The sequence below is a fragment of the Marmota monax genome, unplaced genomic scaffold, assembly GCF_021218885.2.
Source record: "Marmota monax isolate L192 unplaced genomic scaffold, Marmota_monax_Labrador192_F-V1.1 WCK01_AAM20220418_F8-fsc00002, whole genome shotgun sequence".
Lineage (NCBI taxonomy): Eukaryota > Metazoa > Chordata > Mammalia > Rodentia > Sciuridae > Marmota > Marmota monax.
Genome location: NW_026693571.1, coordinates 11,893,928 through 11,918,546, shown reverse-complemented (window position 1 = coordinate 11,918,546; position 24,619 = coordinate 11,893,928). Strand labels below are relative to the sequence as shown.

The 24,619-nt window shown below is 36.3% G+C and overlaps 1 protein-coding gene across 5 annotated transcripts in view; it reads right to left on the bottom strand.

Annotated features, from left to right (window-relative positions):
* Positions 1–8,846: 8,846 nt before the first annotated feature.
* Positions 8,847–24,619, bottom strand: part of Tbck (TBC1 domain containing kinase) — a 236,481-nt gene continuing 220,708 nt past the window's right edge. For all 5 annotated transcript variants that reach the window (XM_058583784.1, XM_046458939.2, XM_046458941.2 and 2 more), the window contains one exon: positions 8,847–10,954. In XM_058583784.1, the coding sequence (XP_058439767.1) occupies positions 10,844–10,954 (111 nt within the window). In that variant the 3' untranslated portion in view covers positions 8,847–10,843. The remainder of the gene's footprint in view (positions 10,955–24,619) is intronic.

Genomic DNA, 24,619 nt, shown 5'->3' with positions numbered 1-24,619 from the left:
TAGCAAGGAGTTTTAGATCTCTGGCTTTAATGACACAAAATATTGGCCAGATTTTCACTTGACCAGCTGATGTAACATACTAGCCACATCACGGAGCCAGAGTCGATTTAGTGCTATTACAGAGGCTCCAACTGCACGTATGCGACCGCAGGAAAGCAGACTACAGACTTGAGGGCTGGGGGAATGTACGTGTTTTTAGGTTTCTTCTCCCAATACTATTTCAAGAAATGGCCTAGGAATTCACAGAGTATTGAGAGCTCTGCAATGCGTGCAATAGGGTTGAGTGAATGTACATGTCATCAGCTTGAAAAGAGACCAATGTGCAACCTGGCTAAGCAAGGTCAACAACTCTGGCCTCATCCTTGTAGCAAAATCAAGCATCTGCTTATCTGTGTGGAATGATCCCTTCCTTGTGGTAGTCCTTTAAGTCTACTAAATTCAAATAACTTCTTAGATGCCTTTTAGAGAATGTGGTGAACTATGTAGTTTTGTTCCCTGTAATAAATTCAGATAGTTTTTTTTTTCTCTTTTTGTAAAGATCAGGGCCACATTCAGTAATACTATATTCCAAATACCAGTAAGTCAGTACTCTACCGACTCTTACTAACGTATTTGTCTATCGGTGTGATCCTATTCCTTTAAAATGGGTACCACTCTTTCTTGATTATGACTTCTGTGTATAAAATCAATTTACTTCTCCCCTCACTGACTCTGTGGATATGCTTCTGGGCACAGTGACCTTCAGCAGGCAGAGATAAACAGGAGCCGCTTTTCATCTCCCACCATTGATTTCCTGTGAGGCAAATCACGAAGCTGCTTTGAAGTCCAGGGGAGAGCTGCAGGGGAAGAGGGAGATAAAACTGAAGAGTGGATTTGAAACAAAGTTAATTTCTGCCATCAAGGAATAGATGCTTATTGGCAAAACTGCCAGGTTTTATTGTGAGAATTTAGATTATTGTAAAAGAACATTTTCTAAGTTGGTAAAACTGGGTTAGGGAAAGGGAGGTGTATAAAACAAAGGGAAGTCTGGAAGGATCTTGGATAAAATCTCTCAACTGAGCAGAAATGGCTGCTTTTCACTGAATCCAGCAGTGGGAAGTATGTAGGGGATAATGTTAAGCCCACTCATGAAATCTTCCTTTTGACTTATGTTACATAATATGATTGGATATATGAATTGTAAGGGTATTTGTGGTGTCAATATTTCTTTGAAACTTACACAGTTTGATCAAGGATTTTGGCTTTATAGTTTTACCAAATAGCTGTGACTTTTATAAAAATCATAAACATTACATTTGAGGAATATTTTGTCATTTACAAAATGCTTTTCTATGAGCTTCCACATAAACGTAGGAGACGGGCAGGATAAATGCTGTTACTCTCTCTTGGTCTGTGAGGAACCTCTGTGAATTGCCCAGGGACACACTCCATAGCAGTGAAGCAGCTGGTGGAAAAATCCGGGCTCACTCCATTCTCTTCCTAGTCCAGCAATTTTCCTGCAACTTGAGATTTCTTCTGGGAGAGAAAAGCTCTCTCTCCTTCTCCTGCAACATGAATTGTTTTTGTCAGGGTGGCATTTTTCAGTTCACCCTTAGCCTGATAGTGTTGGGATCTTGAAACATATTTCTTATTCTCAAGGCCTCTGGAAGTTCAATGCTGACAGTGGAAATCTGCAGGCCTTGCTCTGAAGACAATCATTATTTTTACCTCAGTGGAGGTTTGAGCTTCCCAAATAGTACTGCATGAAGAGGGATTTACCCTAATTCTGGGGGCTTAAGGGTACTTAGTGTTGTGAAATGAAAGATCCTTGAGAAAGTTCAGCCCCTTTCTCAGGCATGAGCACTAAACAAATGCCAGTTGACCTGAAACCCTGGCCCACAGTCCTTCCCCATACAGCCCTCTGTGATCTGGTGAACAGAAAACTACAGAGGCTATTTAGGGGGTGAGATGTCTTGGAGGAGTTAAGGTTCTGGTGTCCTTGGGATAGCTGAAGCACTCAAGTGCTCCCAGGGGGCAATACAAATATCATGACTTGTAGCACAATGTGTTAGGTGCAGGGTATATGTTTGGGATGACAGTCTTGGGAGCTGTCAGGGGATCTCTTTTGAAATTTACTGTTTAATTTTTTTTTTAAACATAGCTCATTTGTGCCAGGTATATTTACTTTAGCATCTTCTTCAGATGCAAAAGAAAAAAAAAAAAAAGAAAAAGAAAGAAATCATCATTTTGTTTTAATTGGTAAGTAATAAAATACATACCCTGTAATTCACTCACAGAAAGAAAAATTTCAATCAGGCTTTTCAATAAATGCATAGCAGCTTAAAAAAAAAAAGGTTCAGTAAATGTCCTGAGCAGGACAAGCTAATATAAAGAGTTAAAAAATTGCAACAGTTAATTTCCCCATTAATATTTAATTTTCCATGAGTTAACAGAATTTAACTGATAGTTAACTTTCATAGGAATTCTGATATTACTTAATCCAAAGGGACAATTTTAAATTCTTTTCAGAATATCATACAATTCAGTATTTATAAAACAATATTGGTAGTTTCTGCCTTGAGCTGTTGTCATCTTATGGAATAATTTACGTACACGTATGTAATATGTTGCTTTATGTATGTTATGTAAGTCACTACTGAAATTCTAAATAGTTGTTACATTATTGCAAAGGATTCATGTTAAAATGACATGTCCAGAATTTATATTAAAATGAGGGAGCTGATTTAATTTATTAAAATCCTCTTCTTTTTCTTTTATTCACTTTCACATGTGTGATTTACAAGTACACATATTTTGGGATATGTCTACAGGGTTTTGTAAAATATTAGCTAATTAGCGGCCATGGTAGAGGTCACAATTTTTTTCCTTTAAAAAATAGTGATATCTGAAGTGAGAATGGCAGCTATTATGCATACAAACAACAATAAGTGTCGGTGAGGATGTGGGGAAAAAGGTACACTCATGCACTGCTGGTGGGACTGCAAATTGGTGCAGCCAATATGGAAAGCAGTATGGAGACTCCTCGGAAAACTGAGAATGGAACCACCATTTGACCCAGCTATTCCTGTCCTTGGTCTATACCCAAAGGACTTAAAAACAGCATACTACAGGGACACAGCCACATCATTTTTTATAGCAGCATAATTCACAATAGCTAAACTGTGGAACCAACATAGATGCCCTTCAGTAGATGAATGGATAAAGAAAATATGGCATATATACACAATGGAATATTACTCAGCAATAAAAGATGATAAAATCATGGCATTTGCAGGTAAATATATGGAGTTGGAGAAGATAATGCTAAGTGAAGCTAGCCAATCCCCCAAAACCAAATGCTGAATATTTTCTTTGATATAAGCAGGCTGATTCATAGTGGGATAGGGAGAGGGAGCATGGGAGGAATAGACAAATTCTAGATAGGGTAGAGGATTGGAGGGGAAGGGAGGGGGCATGGGGTTAGAAATTGTGGTGGAATGTGATGATCATTATTATCCAAAGTACAGGTATGAAGACACGAATTGGTGTGAATATACTTTGTATGCAACCAGAGATATGAAAAATTGTGCTCCATATGTATAATAAGAATTGTAATATATTCTGCTGTCATATATAAATAAAACAATAAATAAATAAAGAAAAAATGTGGCATATATACCCAATAGAATATTACTCAGCAATAAAAGATAATAAAATCATGGCATTTTCAGGTAAATGGATGGAGTTGGAGAAGATAATGCTAAGGGAAGTTAGCCAATCCCCAAAAAAACAAATGCCGAATGTTTTCTCTGATATAAGGTGACTGACTTATAGTGGGGTAGGGAGGGGGAGCATGGGAGGAATAGATGAACTCTAGATAGGGCAGAGGGATAGGAGGAAAAAGGAGGGGGCAGGGGTTAGCAAGGATGGTGGAATGTGATGGACATCATTATCCAGAGTATATGTATGAAGACACAAATTGGTATCAACATACTTTATATACAACCAGAGATATGAAAAATTGTGTTCTATATTTGTAATAAGAATTATAATGCATTCTGCTGTAATCTATTTTAAAAAATCAATAAAAAAATAAAAAAATAGTGATATATTTAATCTAAACCAGTTGTTCTCTATTACCTGTGATGCTGTTAAGATTTAATCTGTTTAAGATTCATGCTAGCTGATTTAATATGGGGGGGGGCATATTTTGAAAAAGTTCCTCGATATTAGAAAACTGCTCCTTTGTGCCTCTTTTTAGGCAGAAGATGGTGGGTGGCATGAACACAAATGACTAGTATTAAGTCATGTGGATATGAAGAAAACAAATCTCATTATAAATTAAACATTGATAAATCACAAGTTAAGAGGACTATATAGCTGCTGAGCTGTAGTGGTCCCAAGTAGGCTTGAAAACTTTTGAACACTGATCAGCCTCAATCAGACTAATTTGGGAAAGTAAATAAGTCACCCTATTTTACTGGCTCTGAATCAGTATTTGTGGTAACTCCAAGGGAAAAAGGCTAAGTCCCTGTAAATGAATTCTGTGCTTCCTGCAGTTGCTCAGGGCAGGACTCATCCTGAGGCAAACCTTCAAGAACTTCAGAACAGTCAGGCCAGGGCAGATGTGGGAGCAGGAATGGACACCACTTCCAGGCAGGAGCCTCCTGAGATCTTTGAAAATAGAGAACTGGCTCAGAACAAGGAGTTAAAATGTTCACACTGGGCACTACATTTAGTTTAATGTTATGTCATCTTATGTTGCCATACTTAATTATTGATGATGTATGAGTGTGAGATTTAATAAAATTCTCATTACCCATTTAAGAAAAATAGATTCCTTTCTTGGTTGCACACATAACTTTCCAAATTACTCTGTGTGCCATTTGGCTTCAAACCAGTAATCATTTTCCTCACCAGCCTTTCAAATCCTCAATGGCTCTATATGGAGTCCAGGGTATGACTGAAGGGTATATGGGATTATTAATGATCTTAAAGTTAATTTTAGAAATGACATGCTATCTGACAAGTGCCAAGTTATCAAAATAGTTTATCTCAAAGCATAGAAATATAATTTTGAGTTAGCAAATGACCTAAATATTTTCTGTGTCTTCCCTTTTATAATTATAGACCCAGAAACTAGCTTTTGCTTTCTCTAGTGTCCTTCATACCTGACTGGGAAACTGGACTTTATAATCCTTGAGCCTGGTCCTTGGATAAAACGTGGAAAAGAAAGGGCAACTCTGATCCTGTATAACAAGAATTTAACTGTAGACAGAGACAATGTGGTTTTCTGCCGGGGATATTTTCTGCCGGGGATAACTTAAAACATATGAAGAGCATGTATTTACAAAACAAACAAACAAACAAAACAACAGCAACAAAAAAACACAACGATCTCCATAAGAGTGAGATAGCAGTAATTCTCCTTTCAAACTGGAATGCTCAAATGCCCACCCTGCTTTACTGAAATCTTCAATTTTTAATATGTAAATAAAATGAGGTAAGAATGTTATCCATTAAGAGCTGATGTTAAGTGGCATTTCCATGCCATAGTCAGAAGTCAGTTTAATCAACATTTTTAGTACTTTATTTTGGATCTCATATATCATATAATATGGGGACTGGCCCAAAATTGGCCTGTAAGAAATGAGTAATGGATTGAGGTTGGTGTCCTTTTCCTTCTCTAACTGAATATGATGAACTGAAAACTAGGTGAGGAATCAGGAAAGCAGAATTGTAATTGTGGATCTGCCTTTCATTAGCTCCATGATCTTTTCAAAATCTTTTCACTTATTATTTTGAACAATAATGTTTGGATTGGATGATCTTTATAATTTATTTTTACCTTCATGGTTTATAATCTATAGATAATATAACCAAAATATATTTGAGATCAGTGGTGCTATTGTCCAGCTTGTATAAATAAATAAAAAATAACATAAACATTAAAGGAAAATACTGATTTGTGATGCTTGACTATTTCTATGGTATAAACTCCAGATATAGCTGTTTGAAAGCTACCAAAGTGAGATCACTGACCATGTAGCTGGGAAGAGACAGGCATATTCAGTTTCTAAAGCCATCAGGAGCCAGTTCCAGCACAATTCAGAGCTTAAAATACTGAATGAGTCTACCCTTAAAGACTGAGAAGTATGTTCCTATAATTGAGAAAAAAAGTAATAATGGTAAAATAAGAATAGGTTTTCAGGACTAATGAGAATTTTAAGTCTTCTTTGCATAGGTTATCTCAAGTTTTAATGTAAGCAATTACCCCATTACGGAGAACGTTTTTTAAAAATGTTAAATCCATACAATAATATTTTCAATAGTTGAATGTTTCAGGAAGCAATATTTAGAATCTTATCTAATGCTTTAAATGCATTTGTTATAGCTCCAAGATTAGTTAGAAACCAAGACAGGACATTGTTTTAATCCCCGCCCCCTGCCCCAGGAGATTAATGTATAAATCCTGGAATGTTGGCAATAAAGCAATTTGGTAGCTGTCCATGCACTGCTTATTAGTCACCATGAGCATTAGAATAGAACAGTACTACTATCATGATATACAATGCAAACTAAAAATATACTGTCTGAAAGGACTGAGAAGGATATTAGTGGATGTAATATCCAGCCAAAGTCACAGTCTAAGTTACACATATCACAATCTATGGAACACTGGATTTGCCAAGATCCATGTGCAGTCTCCATGTTACAAGTGCCTGTAAGGAATTCACAAGAAAACTGTTCAGAAAAGATGCAAATACATGTAACTTAAAAATATGATAGTTTATAGTTTATTTACAACATGTGCTACTTCTAATGTATGAGAAGAAACTGGGGTATAAAATCTAAAAGCTGTGTTTGAGCAACTGTATATGCTGTTAAGTGTCAAGTGTCAGACTGGTAAGGTCTGCAACTCTTCCCCACTGCTTTTATACACAAAATCTTAAGTTGGTAGTTGTGAAGGTCATCATATTGAACACCCAAACTAAAATCTGTAATAACTAATATCACTTTGCCTCCACTCTTTTGGTTAATATTTATCAAGAAAAATTCAATATTTGACTAATAATAGGTAAATTTAGAGTCAGCATGTAGATCAATGAGATTACTACTTAGGACTGATAGAATGAAGCAGCACCAACCCTACAGCAGTCAGGGAAGCAGTTTTCTCTCCTTGGAGTGGATTTCAATGAATGAGACTACCATATGAGATCCCTTTGAGATGTTGTAAAATTCTTTTGATATAAATCTTCAGTGAGGTATTTTTTTTAAAATAACTATTTGGAATAGGAAGAGAGGGGACAAAGATCTGGCACTGTCTGTGTTTTCCAAAAATTTATAGAATTAAATGTTCTAATTTTAAAAATAATCACATATGTACATACTCTAAAGCTGGTTTTAAATCGGCAACTTAGCTAGCCATCACCTGTCTACAACAGGAAATTTGCCTTCCTTCACTGAGACTGCTGGGCTGATGACAATCTCCTTTGTAGCTTCCCTGATTTAGTAGAAAGTTATTTCTAGTCATTGCAAGGATCAAAGAGTTCTTTGAGGCTGTCTCTTCATAAGTAGTTTTAATCTGGACTCCCTATCAGAAGACCCAAGGATATCTCATATCCCTATGCTTATGTTCAAACCCCAGTTCCTATGGCCACTACTAATATCTGATATTGATATTGAATGAGCCTTATAGTGTGTCTTCCTCTTCCTTTCTGACTTCAAGGAACTTCTTTCTTTCAACTTTGGTTAAATATATTTTCAATATTATTTTTAAGTCTAACTTTCTGTTTTGAAAAGGGTATGCAACTAATTTATCTTATTAGAAATTATCTGTCTCAATGTCTAGAATTATAAAATTTTAGAGTGGGCCTTTCTTTGCTTTTTTTAAATTAAAATTTCAGTTTATTTAGCTATCATCAGGTGCCAGATAAATTCAGCAGGTGAAAAAAATTAACATGGACTGTTTTAATTTTCTCCATTTATATGGATGCTAAAATCTGTACACTAGAGACCCGATTTTCATTAACTGAGAAGTTCTAACATAGAGGGTTGCTGGAGGTAGCAAGAGATACAAATTATGGCTCCTGACCTAAAAGAAGCTCATATTTTAAAATGGGCCCAAATGCAAACAGATAATTGTAAAATGATGTAATAAGTCTGTTACTAGAAGTATGAGTGGAATGTTTTGACAGTCTTGAGGCTCTTAATGTAGCATGCAGAAGTCAGAGAAGACTGGAGATGCCACTCTTACTGGATTATGAAGGATTAATAAATGTGTGTGTGTGAGCGGGGGCTGGTGAGGGTAATAGGACATTCCAGGGAGAGAAGAGACTACAGATGCCAGAAAGAGTGTTGATAGTGACGGTATAATATACTATGAAAGGACCTCTGTAAATTGTGGGATATACAGGTTTACTTCAACTGACAGTTGTTCAGGTCAACTTTGACATCAACTGCTATGGAGTAACCATGCCCTGCATGTAACCATGGCAGTGCTGATGTGCTCTTACTTATTTTACATGGAGAATATCAAATATCACTTACAGCTTGTATGTTTAATAAATTCCCATGTTTTGAAATAAGCCAAAGTGTGCCAAGTTTAAAGAAAAGTCCTGATGGAGGTTGGCTGTTTTTCTCTTCTTACACAGCTATCTTCACAACACTCAGGTCTTCATCTCCTCTTGCTATCTATCACCCCTTCAGTTCAAGGCTCAACCCCTGTACCCATCTCTTCTCTGCTTTATCAGGAACAAAGACTCAAAACAATGCTTTTGAAATGATCATCAATGTTGCATTTTTACTATGAAGCCAGATAAATCATCAAATATTGAAGAAACACAATAGTAATTGACAGATAGAACTAAATGATTTTAAAAATTTATTTAAAATTTTTTTCACAATGCCTTTATTTACGTATTTTTTATGTTGTGCTGAGGATTGAACTCAGTGCCTCACATGCGCTAGGCAAGCGCTCTACCACTGAGGTACAGCCTCAGCCCACAACTTTATGACTTTTCTCTAATCAGGGTAGGTGATGGTCCAAAAACAACTTTAGAGACATCTTGGTCAATATGTCATTAATTTTTACATTTTTTTCTTTATAAACTATGCAGGGAATCACAAAATGCTACAGTTATTGGTTATTTTAGTATATGGACATAGTAGGTATTCAAAATATATTTGGTAAATAACCAAATAAAATTCAAAAAATTAATTCAAAGACTGAGGAGGATTTAATAGAAAATGACATCCAAAACATACAGGATTTTGTTTTTGGGAAATGAAAATGTTTTGGAATTAATGTGACAATGATACAACTTTGTGAATATATTAAAAATTATTGAATTCTACATTTTAAAAGGTGAATTTTATGTCATGTAAATGAAAGCTCAATAAAAAATAGATAAAACAAACGAAACAAAACAAAAAAATCCAGTAGCAGTTACAAACCCATGGCCCAGAAAGTTGAACTGAGGCTTCTATCCAAATATTCAGACTAGGCAGTCTTCACACTGAAGAGGAATATCAGTTATAGAAGAATGAACACTTTTTATTTAAAACAAAACTGAAAATATTCAAAAGATGTACTGCATGCATCTCAGTAATTATAAGATGCATATTTTTCAGATCTCTAAATGGGAATGCATCTTATAATTGATGGTGTGTTACAGTTTGGCTGGATTTTTTTCCTTTTTCATGGTATATATAATACTGCCTTAGATTTAATGAAACACAGCATTTATATTTTAAAATAATGTGGCAAAGGCTGCTAGCTGTCACCCTTAATGTGTTCTCTTCTTCTCACACAGTAATAAAGCTTTTAGGTTGGGGAGGTGGCTCCTCAGCCAAAGACTATAATCCCAATTTTCTTTGAAGCCAGGAGTGGCCATGTGACTACATTCAGGCCAACACTCTGTGAGCACAGTAGTGTGTAGTTCTGGTTTGTGGCTTTAAAGGAAAGAAACATGCCTCTCCTTTTTCTCTTATTTCTTCTTTTCCTTCCTCCCTCCTTCACTCCTTCATATTGGTTGCAGATGTGATCAAGGAAGCTGAGTAGCCATTTTCATGCATGTGAGGAATGCCATGTAGTAAGGTTGGTAAAGAAGTATGAGAAGATTCCTGGGCTTCAAGTGATTATGAAACCAGTGTACTAGCCCTGGACTAACTATGCCACTTTTACGTGATAAAACAGCTAGGAAACTTGTTTAAGTCACTCTTTGGGTTTCTCTGGTACAGGAGCTAGTCAAATATTCTATCAAATAGGAATGGTTTCTGAATTTCATTTTTCTGGGAGTGAACTATTACCACTTTCTGCAACTTGCTGAACTCTACACCCACTCCCACAAACATGCACACAACTTGTCTAGGCTAAGTCAGTTACCAAATGTAGCATTTATTTGTAAGGAATACACTGCGAACAGCTTTTCAGTTTTTGTTATCATGGAAAGATCATGATTTTAGCCCACATTCCATCTATATTTCTAAGTAATACCTTTGTTAGGACTGTCTGTTCAGTGCAATGGAGGATGAATTTTTCAGTGTGACTGGGATTTCTTGATAATGCTAAATCTGCCTGTCAGCTGAATTCCTCTGGCTTTATGTGGCAGTGTGGTAAAAGTACATGATCAGATTTCACTGTTAAGAAAATTCTTTAAGCAATACATGTATAGTCAAGTTTCTTGCCTTGAGAGCTGAACATGTAGGTCATGAGTTTTACAAAAATGGCACATGATAAAGCTTTATGGAAATGCAATAATCTGGAGATCTGATTTTTATCTTATAGTGACATGACTATGAAAAACAGTGTCATGGGATGTTGATGCCACTCTGTCCTTTCATTAGCCAGTCTCTTGGTTCTTCAGATTTGAGGAGATGGGACAGTGAGGAGTCCTGTTGGCTTGATTTTATTGATGCCACCATCTAGAATACAGATCCTTGGATATTTCATCTTCACAAGATGAGCTGCAAACTGGAAGGAAAAAAAAAGCCAAATTTATAAAAAATATACAAAAGATTTCTTTTTTTTTGTACTAGGGATTGAACACAGGTGTGGTCTACCACTGATCTACATCTCCATGCTTTTTATTTTTCATTTTGAGACAGGGTCTTGCTAAGTTGCTGAGGTTGGCCTTGAACTTGGGAATCTCCTCCCTCAACAATTACTATTACTATAATCTTACTATTACTGTCATTTTTGAATAAATCATTAATTTGTTTTTAATATAAATTGAAATCATTCATTTGTTGATAAACAAGTTCTGTATGCTATGGAATACATGTGTCTATCTAGTTCTCTTGTATGCTTTTTTGAATAGGCAAATAGATATGGTAAATACATTCAGTGTAAAGGACTGTGCAGGAAGAAGTAAATTCCTCAACTCTGTTCCCTCACTCCCTCTCCCAAGGTCATTAATGTTACTATTTTTTGGAAGCTTCTAATAGCTGTTAAAATAATCTCAAACCCATATTGGAAAAAAGACTTTGATATTATAGTTAACATTATTACAATTCTACAAACAAAGTTTCAGAGAGGACACAAAAGCTGGTTGTAACATGTTTTTGGAGCTACCACAATTAACATTTTGAGATCAGGAACTTGGAATAAATTTGAAGGACTCATCCAGGAAGACTGGCACAATAGGACTTTAAAAAAGTCATCCTGAACATACATATCTTTCAGGTTTAACTGGCATTTACCCCTTTGGCCTCAATGATTTACCTTTCCCCATTCCTGAGTTTTATCTGTGGCAGCCCTGACCTGCCTGTCAATTGCGATAGATCATAATGCTTTATGTTTCAGAGTTTTGTTTGTATAGGACACCCTCTGTTGGGAACATGTTTCATTTCCCACCAATTTCTGGCCTCCCTTTAGCTTCTCCTCAAGTGTCTCCCCACCAGTATACTCCCAAGTCTGCCTAACTTCTGGTGCTTTTCCTGCTTGCATATCACCTTCTCCAGGTGTAAATTCTCATAGCTTCTCAGCCCTCAAAGTTTCTTATGCAAACCTCCATCTTCGCTGGCACCAAATGTATTTAAAAGCTATTTCCAAGAGCTTCCATTACCAAACTATAAACTCCTCTAGGGCAGTGACTGTTCTGTTTCTTTTTATTCCTAGTGAGTACCACTTGGTAGGGTTTCAATGTGTTTCCTAAATTGAATTAAATCTGGGGCAAAACTATGAAGGAAGGAAGTTTTTCTTTGGCTAATCTTTCTCTCCCCTATCCTTGATAATGTCCAATTCCTCCTCCTTGGGTATTTGTGTCCTCGATTTCTTTTCAATTACTCTATGAAAAGCTGATCTCAGAGATCTTTCAAGAAAAACAACCTTCTCACTGTGCTAATGCTTCTTGAAGCTTAATAGTAAAGTTTCAACTTCAGGGTTCAAAAGAACCAGCTAGTACATTGGCTTCATAATCACTTGAAGCCCAGAACTCTTCTGGTTCTTTGGGTCAGGACAAATTCAAGGCCTCACTCCAAGAGATTGTGCATTATTGATCTGGGGCTCAGGGATGTGTATTTTTAAACAAATACCCCTAGATGATTTTAAAGCAGGCAGTCAGTGGACAATATTTTGAAAGATATGTTTTCAGTGAGAAGGCTAACAGTGTTCATCAGCAGGTAATGTATGCTGCTGGTAAGGCATCTTGGTAACCTTCAAAACAATTCACATAAATGAATCTCAACACTGCTGACCCTGCTCATCTTCTCCATAAGCCTCTGTGGTGCCATAACAGAGAATGATGGCTGTTCACATTTCAAATCCCATACTCTTTCTAAAGCCACCAGATGGGGATCCTTATAATTAATGTTGGGGAAAAAAATCATACTTCTGTATTTTAAAAGGTGTCAAGTAAACTGGAGCAAACTGTTTTTTCCCCCATCCTGAATGTATGCTTCTCTTTGAATCTCAGTCCTTAGAGAAGAGGCACCAGATTATCTACTCTGAGTCTTGTGCAGGCAGAACAGCCCCTGGTACCATATGATTACTGAAACGTTTTGGCTGCTTTTTCTCACATGCAGAAATACAATTACCATTTGAGCTGGAATTCTTAGATAAACATAGCATTAGGGCCTGGTGGATAAGAAGTCTTAACTTACAGTACTTTCAAAACACTGTGGAAGTCAGAAAATGAGTAAGGAAGGACTTACTGTACATTTAACTAATCGCTCTTAAACTATGCTGTAGAGCTGGAAAGAGTTACTACTGTTATTGTAAAGAGGGACATAAACTGCTCCTGAGCTGGAAAATAATAATGGCAAAATAGGCAGAACAGAGCAATTTGGAACAATCAGGTTGCTGCTATGTGAGCGGCCTAAGAAGAAAAGTAGAAGCAAAGTACAAGTAGATGCAAATGTTTAAATGCCTTGAAAGGAAACAACACTCTGTTTGATGGTGGCGGGGGGAAATCAAGCCCTGTGTGGTGGTGCATGACTGTAGCCCCAGCAACTCTGGAAGCTGAGGTGGGAAGATCACCAGAGCTCATGAGATTGAGAGCAGCCTGGGCAATACAGTGAGACCTCGACTCAAAAAAGAACAATTGCTGAGTTTGTAAGATTGTGAGTTGTCTGATTTTGTTTGTGGTTCCAGATGTCTGTCTGTCCATCTATTCATCTATCTATAGCTACCTATCTATACTGGCCCTTCACAGTGAGACCATGACTGTAACTTTTCCATTTCTACCATGAAACCAATTCCTCTTTTTCTTCTCCATCTGCTCAGTTGTTTGGTTATTAATTTATCAAACATTTCACTGAGGACTTACTTGTAGTGGGTACTGCTGCAGTTTTTGAGTACTTACACTTCAGTGGATGAGAAAGAAATGAACAATTAACATGAGTAGTATAAAAGCAGAAGTTCAGGGTACTTTGGAGTGTGGAGTTTCTGAACTTAATGAAGGTTGGATGAGTTATTCCCCTCTCTTGCCCCTTTTCCCTAAATTCCTTTTTCATACTGACTCCCCAAAGGAATAAAAAACCTAAATTTGATAGTGATAATTACTATACTAATAAAATAGTATTTTGGCTATAAACTGACAGGGAGGAAAGAAAGTGCTGTGAATATGTCTGGGTGCAGTAGCACATGCCTAAAATCCCAGCAATGTGGGAGGTTGAGGCAGGAAGACTGCAAGTTCAAGGCTACCCTGCACAACTTAAAGAGACCCTGTCCCCCAAATAAATAAACAAATAAATAAATAAATAAATAGGGCTGGGGACGTAGTTCATTCACAAGCACCCCTGGGTCCAGTCCTCAGTATCCCTTGCAAAAACTACTATGAATGTGTTAGGGTAGTTTTTCACTCTGAAAAAGTCACATCACGCATGGAGAAGATACATGGTGGGACAGAGGAGAACCAGGCATGTAAAGACGGGGCTCCAACCTTCAGTTTTCATCCTGCAGGCCTTTGGCAGCCTCAGTGAGTACAGAAAGGATAGAGTCTGAGGAGTAAAGGTCTAGAGAAGAGACTGCAGCCTCCACAAGGAAATCACAAACCTAGGGTATTGTGCTGACCAGTGGTTCTGAAGCCATTAGAATCACAAGTATGCTCTTAGTAGGCAACAATACTCTGGACAATTCTAGATTAGTAATAAGTAATTTCTTGAGATGGAGTTCTGGCATCAGTTGCTTTTTGAAAGTCCCCTGCTCCCACCCAACGGATTCTAAGGTGAGGCCAGTATTGATCCAAATAATGGGATTCATTTGCAGGCCAGTGATTTGGAATCCGGAACTGGAATTGTCATGGGTATAGTCTTCTTTTTTTAAATTAATTTTATTTATATATGACAGTAGAATGCATTTTACACGTATAGGGCAGAATGCATTACAATTCATATTACACATATAAAGCACAAGTTTTTTATATCTCTTGTTGTAGACAAAGTATATTCACATGTTACCTTTCACTGGAAGAGGCTGTTGTGTTTGTAGGGTTGGACTTTCTAAGTTCTATGTGGAGAGAATGGGATCCTTCAAACTGACAACTGGCTGAGATCTATAGGGCAACATGAGATAATGTGGGACTGGCAGGATGTAGTAACTGCTGGAAGATTTGGGGACTTTCAGGTCACATTTCTTGTGGGCAGTCCTCCCATGTAGAGAAGACAAGGCTCTTGCATTGTTATCATTTCTCTGGTTTGTAGGATCTGGCACTGGTATTCTTTTCTAGGGCTTGTGTAGGCAGTGTCTGAATAAGACAGGCTCTTGTGAGTGCCACTCCATCTTTTTTTTTTTCTCTCTTTATCTTGCATCTTAGCTTGGACTAAGTGACTGGCATGTTTGCCCAGAGGAAGTCAGGTTCTGCTGTAGCAGGAAATGAGTGGGGGAAGGGATTGCTCAAGAGCAGCATAGAACAGGATCATGTTTCTCAGTGAGGCTCTAGGACACAGAGCTGGGAAGAACTCATGGCTGTAGAGGAAAATTAAACTTCTGTAAGACCTTAGCTGAGGAGCACATGGCAGGACAATTAAGTTTCCTGATTTGAACTTCACACTTGTGAATCTGAAGTTCATACTGAAAATTGGAAAACTGGTACAGACTGAGTAACTCTAATAAAGCTCGGAGAAGTTTTTTTTTTCTTCTATTTTATTTGTCCATTTCCTTCTCCCCATATAATGTTGTTTTGGGTATGGAAATGTTACTTTTAAGGGTGGCACTGCATAAAGGCACTTGAAATTATTCTGTAATGCTATAGTAATTTGCTTTTCTTTATCTTACGGAAGTGAGACTGATCCTGTGTTTGTTTTGAGTTCTCTTGATCTTCTGGAACACTGAAAATACGGCATACCTTCAATATTTCAGGTACCTCGTGGCTGTGGCTAGGCTGATATTTTATGCAAATTAAGTATCATTTTCCAGGAGTTTGGTTAGACCTTAAGTCAGGTAAAGATTCTGAGAGAAAGAAGATAATTTGTAGTGATTTCTTAATCTGGCGTACAGTGTGGCCTGGGATAAATATGATGACATGGGGTCTGGTCCTGATTATTTGAGAGATTTCTGGGATCATGAATAAAGGTCTTGGTTGGTAGAACTGTCTACTTTTGTAATCTCAATGAAAAATACAAGGACTATGACAAGGATTAATAGGAAATAGGTAGGAATTATTTATCTAATACTGTGCTGTTCTCTTTCCTGGATTATACAGTCAAGTATAATTTGGAATGCCACCTGTTTCTTCCATTATTATTATGTTCCTCCCTTAACTGAGATAAATGTTTTGTCTTCTGGTATTTTTTGTATTCAGATCTTTCATATTTAACTTATTATTAACAGCATTACATAAAGTATAAAACTGATTTTCATAGCAAATAACATCTATAACAATTAGGAAGTGGCTACTTTATAATTTCACTCTTAGAAATCAAATCAGTAGTAGGGCAAAGTCAAGAAGGGGAACTCAGGTCAGTAATCATTTTATACCCTGCCATGGGCACTCATGACAAGGAATGGAACAAGTAATTCTATGATATTGGTTTAGTACAGAATATACTGGTTTATTAGTAAGTTTTCTGCTGCTATAGTAGAAAATCACAGACTGGGTAATTTATGAAGAAAATAAATTTATTTCATATACTTGTGGAGTTGGGAAGTATAAGACTGAGGGGCAACTTCTGGTGAGGCCTCTGCTGCATCACAACATGGCAGAAGGGCAAGTGAGAATATGGGAGACAGAAAAATTGGGCCCGACTTATCCTATCCTCAAGATCCCACTCCCATGATAAATAACCCACTCCTGCCTTAATCTCTTCAGGAAGGCAGTGTGCTCAGGATCTAATCAACTGTGAAATGTTCTGCCTTGTAACAATGTTACAACGACAAATTTCAACATGAGTTTTGGAGGGGACATTCCAATCATAGCTACTGGAAAATGCTAATTATGCAATTAAAACAGTGGGTAAGTTTACAAAAAGAGCCATAACTTTTTTTTTTTTTTCTGGTATCTAGGGACACTTAACCACTGAACCACATCCCCAACCCTTTTTATTTTTTTTTATTTTGAGACAGGGTCTCGCTAAGTTGCTGAGGACTTCATTAAGTTGCAGACGGCTGGCTTTGAACTCATGATCCTCCTGCCTCAGCCTCCTGAGCTGCTGGGATTACAGGCATTACCACCGTGACCTCCATGGCCCAGGTTGTTTGATCTACATTTGTTTTACAGATAATTATTCTAATGGTGTGCAGGAGAGTTAGAATCCATATTATGGTGTACATTGTCCATGAATATGATTATCATAAACTTTTAACCAAACTGTTTTTATGTTTCTTGGGACCAATCATTGGGATTAGGATATTTGATAGTATAAATATTCTGTCCTAAAAGACAAGGGTAGTATGATGAACCCCTAGTTCCTCAACACCCAATTTCAACAACTATAACTTGTTGCCAACTTCCTTAATTTATTCTTCCAACATACTTCTTTCACCCTTGTCTTATTTGATGCAAATACCATATTATTTAATAAATCTGTATTTTTGAAATAAAATGACATTAAAAATATATAATCACAGTACTATAACACCTAGAAAAATATAACAATAATCCTATAAGATAATCAAATGTTCAGAAAGAGTTCAGATTTCTAATCAGCCAAAGCTCCTAAATGTCTTTCCTCCCCCTGCCCTCTCTCTCTCCATCTATCCAGGTGGTCCACGCACGTACCCATCTATTCATCCATATTTAAATTTGTTTACTTAAATCAGGATACACTGATTGTGACTGACAGACATCTTTTTAATCTATGGGTTTTGTTTTCTTTTCATTTCTTTGCATGAAGTCTATTCTCTCAAATTTTCTCCAATCATACTTTTATCTCTATAATTCCCCATAAACACTCTTATCAAGACCAGCAATAATTTCCACATTATTATGTTGTCAGAAAGAACTTTTAGTATTATTTTGAATCTTACTTGACCCATCAGCATTATCTGATATATTTGATCATGCCCTCCTCTTTCTAAAACTTTCCTCCATTGACTGTATTACCTGATTCTCTCCTGGTTCTCCTAAGAACTCACCAGCTGTGCCTTCTTGTCTCTTTTAGTAGATTTTCCTTATCTTTACCTTTTCCCCAGGGCTTAGTCCTCTTCCTTCTTCTGTATCAACATTCATGTCCTAAGTAATTTCATCTAGTTCCATGGCTTTACTCTCATCTATATGCTATTGACTAAATTTAGGTCTTTAGCTTCTTCTCTGAACTCTAAACTCATGAATCTCTCTGCTTCTTCAACATCCATTAGGCACTTAGATGTCTAATAGGCTTCTCAAACTTAAGAGTTTAAAGGAGATCACTCCCACCCTACCTTCACACACAACCCCTTCTTGATATCTTCCTTAAGTAAATTGCCTCAGGGGATGGCAACTTATTCTTCCAATTGTTCAAGCAATAAACCTGGATATACTTTAACTTGTAAAACATATTCAGAATGGGATATTTTCACACCATCTGTACTACTACCATACTAGCTCAAGTAACCCATTATTTCTTATCTAGATTATTGTCTAACTCCTAACTGGTCTCCTCTGTTTCCATTCTTGCCCCTATGATACAATTCTTTTTTTTTTTTTTTAAGGAAAAGGCAGCAATGCTTTTATGACTTATTCTATGGCTTATTCTCTTTTTTTTTTGCATTACAATTCTTATTACACATATACAGCACAACTTCTCATATCTCTGGTTGTATATAAAGTATGTTGACACCAATTCGTGTCTTCGTACATGTACTTTGGATGATGTTGTCCATCACATTCCACCACCTTTGTTAACCCCCTGCCCCCTCCCTTTCCCTCTGACCCCTCCTCCTCTTCTAGAATTCATCTATTCCTCCCATGCTCCCTCTCTCCCTACCCCACTATGAGTCAGCCTCCTTATATCAGAGAAAACATTCAGCATTTGTTTTTTGGGGATTGGCTAACTTCACTTAGCATTACCTTCTCCAACTCCATCCATTTACCTGCAAATGTCATGATTTTATTATCTTTTATTGCTTAGTAATATTCCATTGTGTATATATGCCACATTTTTTTTTATCCATTCATCCACTGTAGGGCATTTAGGTTGGCTCTACAGTTTAGCTATTGTGAATTGTGCCACTATAAACATTGATGTGGCTGTGTCCTGTAGTATGCTGATTTTAAGTCCTTTGGGTATAGACCAAGGACAGGAATAGCTGGGTCAAATGATGGTTCCATTCCAATTTTCCAAGGAATCTCCATACTGCTTTCCATATTGGCTGCACCAATTTGCAGTCCCACCAGCAATGTATGAGTGTACTTTTTCCCCACATCCTCACCAACACTTATTGTTGTTTGTCTTCATAATAGCTGCCATTCTGACTGGAGTAAGATGATATCTTAGAGTAGTTTTGATTTGCATTTCTCTAATTGCTAGAGATGTTGAACTTTTTTTTTTATAAATTTGTTGATTGATTGTATATGAATACTATAGAACCCTTAAGAAAGAAATCAAAGAAGACCTTAAAAGATGGAAAGATCTACCTTGCTCTTGGATAGGCAGAACTAATATTATCAAAATGACCACACTATCAAAAGCACTATGCAAATTTAATGAAATTCCAATCAAAATCCCAATGGCATTTCTCATAGAAATAGAAAAAGCAATCATGAAATTCATCCGGAAAAAAAAGAGACCCAGAATAGCTAAAGTAATTCTTAGCAGGAAGAGTAAAGCAGGTGGCATCATTATACCAGACCTTAAACTATACCATAGAGCAATAGTAACAAAAACAGCATGGTACTGGCACCAAAACAGACTGGTAGACCAATGGTACAGAATAGAGGACACAGAGACTAACCCACAAAATCACAATTACCTTATATTAGACAAAGGTGCCAAAAACATGCAGTGGAGAAAAGATAGCATCTTCAACAAATGGTGCTAGGAAAACGGGAAATCCATAGGAAAAAAAAAAAAAAAAAAGAAATTAAACCCCTATCTCTCACCATGTACAAAACTCAACTCAAAGTGGATCAAAAACCTAGGAATTAAACCAGAGACTCTGCGTCTAATAGAAGAAAAAGTAGGCCCTAATCTTCATCATGTGGGTTTAGGCCCCAACTTCCTTAATAAGACTCCTATAGCGTAAGAAAAAACCAAGAACCAATAAATGGGATGTTTTGGCCAAAGAAACAATCTATGAGGTGAACATAGAGCCTACATCCTGGGGGCAAATTTTTACCCCTCAAACATCAGATAGAGCACTAATCTCTAGGGTATATAAAGAACTCAACAAGCTAAACACCAAAAAAAAAAAAAAAAAAACCCAAACCAAACCAAACCAAACCAAACCAAACCAAACAACAACAACAACAACAACAAAACAAACAAAAAAACCCCCAAATAACCCAATCAGCAAATGGGCCAAGGACCTGAACAGACATCTCCCCATGATCTAATTCTAAGACAATGTGAGTAATCCTTTAAAAATTTATGTCAGATTCTGATCATATTAGCTTTCTTCTCAAAATACTGTAATGGCCTCTTTTTTAAAAATACAGAATATAATTAATCTAAAATCTTTGTTTTAGGAGGTCCTACATGATCTGTGAATTTGCAAATCCTTTGCCCACATTCTATCACCCATAGACTTTATCTATATGGCAAGCAGAATGATTCTTTTAAAACATAAATCATATGACATAAAACTGCTCAATATCTTCCTGTGGCTTTCCATCTCACTCAAAATAAGGCTTCATCAGTTATCCTATAAAGAAAAAAGGCCACCAGTACTTTTCACCTTCACTCTGCCTTATTTTTCATTTCAGCATTTATAACCACTTAATATATGTTATTGACTGTCTCTCTCAATATATTGAAAATCTCATGAAAGTAGGATCTTTATTTTATAATACTTAGTACATAATATTTGCTCTCTGTTGAATAACCAATTCATTCATTTAATAAATACTTTTTGAGTACTATTCTGTGTCAGGCACTACGTTAGGAACTGGTTAAGCTGTCTTCTAGTGAAGGAGCTAGAAAAGATGTTAGGGCAAATAGGAAAATATCTCATTGGCTCTGGTGGGAGTCGAATGCTATTTTCTTTTATCCTTTATTAATAGGGTCTTCAACTCTTGTATGAGCTGATAAAACTAAGATTTTTTTTAAAGAAATGATGGCTTTCCAAATACACACACACACACACACACACAAATATTTATATAAATTTTTTGATGAAGTTTATAAACACAGGAGTAATAAACAAATGTGAGATAATGTTACTGTAAAAGTCCATAGGTATGAGTAAATGTCCTTATTTCATTTCTACAGTGAAGGAACTGAAGATGATAAAAGAACTTAAAAGAGGATGTAGTTGTTTTCACTTTCAACTCTTGTGTTCCATGCTTGCTTCTTAGCCTATCTTCTTTCAATGAATTTGGCAACTTCCATTGGTAGCTAAACCACTCAAGAATGTGGAAAAAAGACAGCTAAATATAACCATGAAGAATTATGAAATTTTCCTTTGCCTCTCTTATTTTTCACTCACATATAGTTCTAATAAAATCTCACAAGGATTGAACAAAAAGAAAATTTAAGTCTTTTAAAGTATGACTTTTGAATAGAAATGGCAAGTAAAGTATTTCTCTGAGGGACAGGTATAAGTCAATGCAACTTTTATTCCATGCTTTGTTGTAATTGCAGTAACAGATTTTTTCCCCCCTCAATAGTCAAAATGATATTTTCCTTTCCTTTCTCTTCTTTTACTTTGGTCTCATTTTCTTTGTTAATCTCTACCCATCATTTGCACCTAAGCAATTTTTAAAAGTGTAGAACATAAATTTATAATGCTGACAGTGAAGTTTTACAGTTTTGTGCAACAAATACAAGTTGTATCCTTTAATGGTCTTAGGACAATCTCTCCTTGTGTCACCTAGAATCTTCTTTTCTAGAAAAATATATTGATAAACTTTTAAGTGTACTTATTGGAAAGAAAGCCCTATATACTTTTTTTCTTCACGATAGAATACTATAGTATTTGTTTCCTAAGTGAGAGGATTCTACATCTGTACATCTAGTTTAACTTTCCTTTGAATTAGCCTGACTCTCTAAATGCTTGACTGACACATTTACAGTAATGTCCTTCAAATTTAATGTGTCCAAAATTCACCATATTCCTTCCAAATCTACTTTATTCATTCTTTTCTTCCCTATCTCTGTTAAAGTTATCAGCAACCTCCCTCAAAACCCAATCTGAAAACTGTCATTTTTTTTTTTTTTAAGGAATAAATAGTTAGGCACAAAGTTGTGTCAATTTTCTTTGTGATTCATCTTGAATCCTTTTGTTCTCCCATTCTTTTCCTATTCCAGTTTGCTCTGGGATAAATTTGTAAGTGGTTCTTAAGCCTCCAGATTTCCCTTTTTCCATTAACCAGTACTCTGACAACATTATGAAAGATCCTCAGACATCCTGAGATCCCAGCCACTGTTATATACCATTTTGTTTTCCTTCCAAGAGCTTTTATCTCTAAGTAAATCTTTCTTGGAAGAGCACCAAGGACTTGCTTATCTATAGTTAGCAAGGACAATATGTAGTATTTAGGGAGTTTCACTCTGATAATAAATCAAAAGTCTCTTTGCATTTTGATAAAGACAAAAGATATTCCTCATTATATAAACTTACCCTTGTTTATTCTCAATATAAATTCACATATAATTTATATTTAAATGAAAGGTTACCAAGCAGAGGAGGTTGACTTTAGTGTCTCAAATGAGGTAAAAGATAGCAACAGGATACCACCACTGCCTTGAATCACATAAAAAATGCAGTGCACTAGTTCCCAAGTTCCCTTTTGAAAGTGGCAGTCTTGGCTGGTATTTTATCTCTTCTCCAGAGGGACAGAGAAAGTGAATTTTGTTGACTCTGAGGCCTGGCAACTATTTCAGTGCAAGACTGAAAGCTTGAGCAGGTTAACATCTGAGAAGTAATATCTGGGAAGAATTTAGCACTGAGATAGACTGAGACTATTAGGAGGAATCTCTGTTTCTTGGTGTTTTAAAATTTCTATTCATTGAAGGAAGGGAAACAAGAGAAGGGAGAAGAGGAAGGAAGGTAGAAGTACTAGGGATTGTAATGAAGCACATTATATTCCATGCATGTATGAATACATCAAAATGAAATCTACTATTATGTGTAATTATAGTTCACTAATAAAATACAATTAAACAAACTATAAAAACATTTTAAAATTTCTAATTTCTAAACCTTAATACAAATTAAAAAGTCATTTTCCAAGTGGCTTTCTAAAATACTGCTATTTTATCACTTTCCTCCTTAAAAATCTTTAAGAGTTCATCGCTGCTTAAATGTAAACTTTTAAACATAGCATCCAAGAACACCTATAATCAGATTCTCTACCTACTTTTCCAGTTTCATCTGCAGTCAGATAAGAGCCCTTGTGTTTTTTTATTATTATTTTAAAATTATTATTATTTTTTGAGCGGTTACTGGGGATTGATCTCAGGGGCACTCAACCACTGAGCCACACCCCCAGCCCTATTTTGTATTTTATTTAGAGACAGGGTCTCATTGAGTTGCTTAGCGCCTAGCTTTGTGCTGAGGCTGGCTTTGAATTCACGATCCACCTGTTTCAGCCTCCAGAGCTGCTGGGATTTACAGGCATGTGGCCACTGTGCCTGGCTCCTTGTGTTTTTAACTCAGACTGTGCTGTTCTTTTTGCTTGGAGAGCTTCCTCCTGAATGTGGCTCTTCGTCAATACTTGGCCTTATGGAAGTCCTACTCATGGTTTAAGGCTTAGGTCTATTATGTCCACAAAGCTTTTGGAATTCCTCATTTAACCAGAAGGAACTTCTTTCTTCTCAATGAGTTCTAGGGCTTTAATTTAAAATCTTTTATAGCACGTGTCAAATTCTGCTTTAGTTTTAATCAGTTGTATATATTTCTAATCTTTCTAACAAGATTGAAAATTTTATGAGTGTAAGGGATTGTATCATTTTCATTTTTGTTTTTTCATAATAGAAGGCAGTCAGTATTTGTTGTCCTCAAACTAGTACTTGATTTTAATATTCTCTTGCCTTCCTCTTTACAGAAATTTATGCAAGTGCACAGTCTACTGCAAACTGTTACTTTCATGTGATTCTTCATCAATCATCAAATATTTGAGTGCTTTATTTACTTGAAAAATATCATGCTAGAAGGTAGGAGTACAATAATAAAATATAATATAGTCTCTGTTCCCAATGAGCTAATTGAGAACACAGAGAAGTGAAAGGCAATTACATTGTCATTTGATAAATGTTAGAGTCATCATTTATGGTTTAAATTGTAGATCCAAAATAGGAATCAACCTAGGTGTCTATTGATATATGAGTGGATAAAGAAAATGTATTTTTTTTTGTGTGTGTATGTGTATAATATTCCACACCATGGATTATTATGCAGCCATAAAAGACTGAAATCCTGTCATTTGTGGCAACACAGATAGGATACTATGTTAAGTCATCACAAAAAGGCACAGGAAGAGAAATACTGTATATTTTGGCTCATATGTAGAATCTAAAAAAGTTAATCTCATAGAATTATACAACAGTGGTCACTGGAGGGTTGAACAGGTAGTTGGGAGGGAAGAGAGAGTGAAATGGGGAATGAGTTCCAAAATACAGT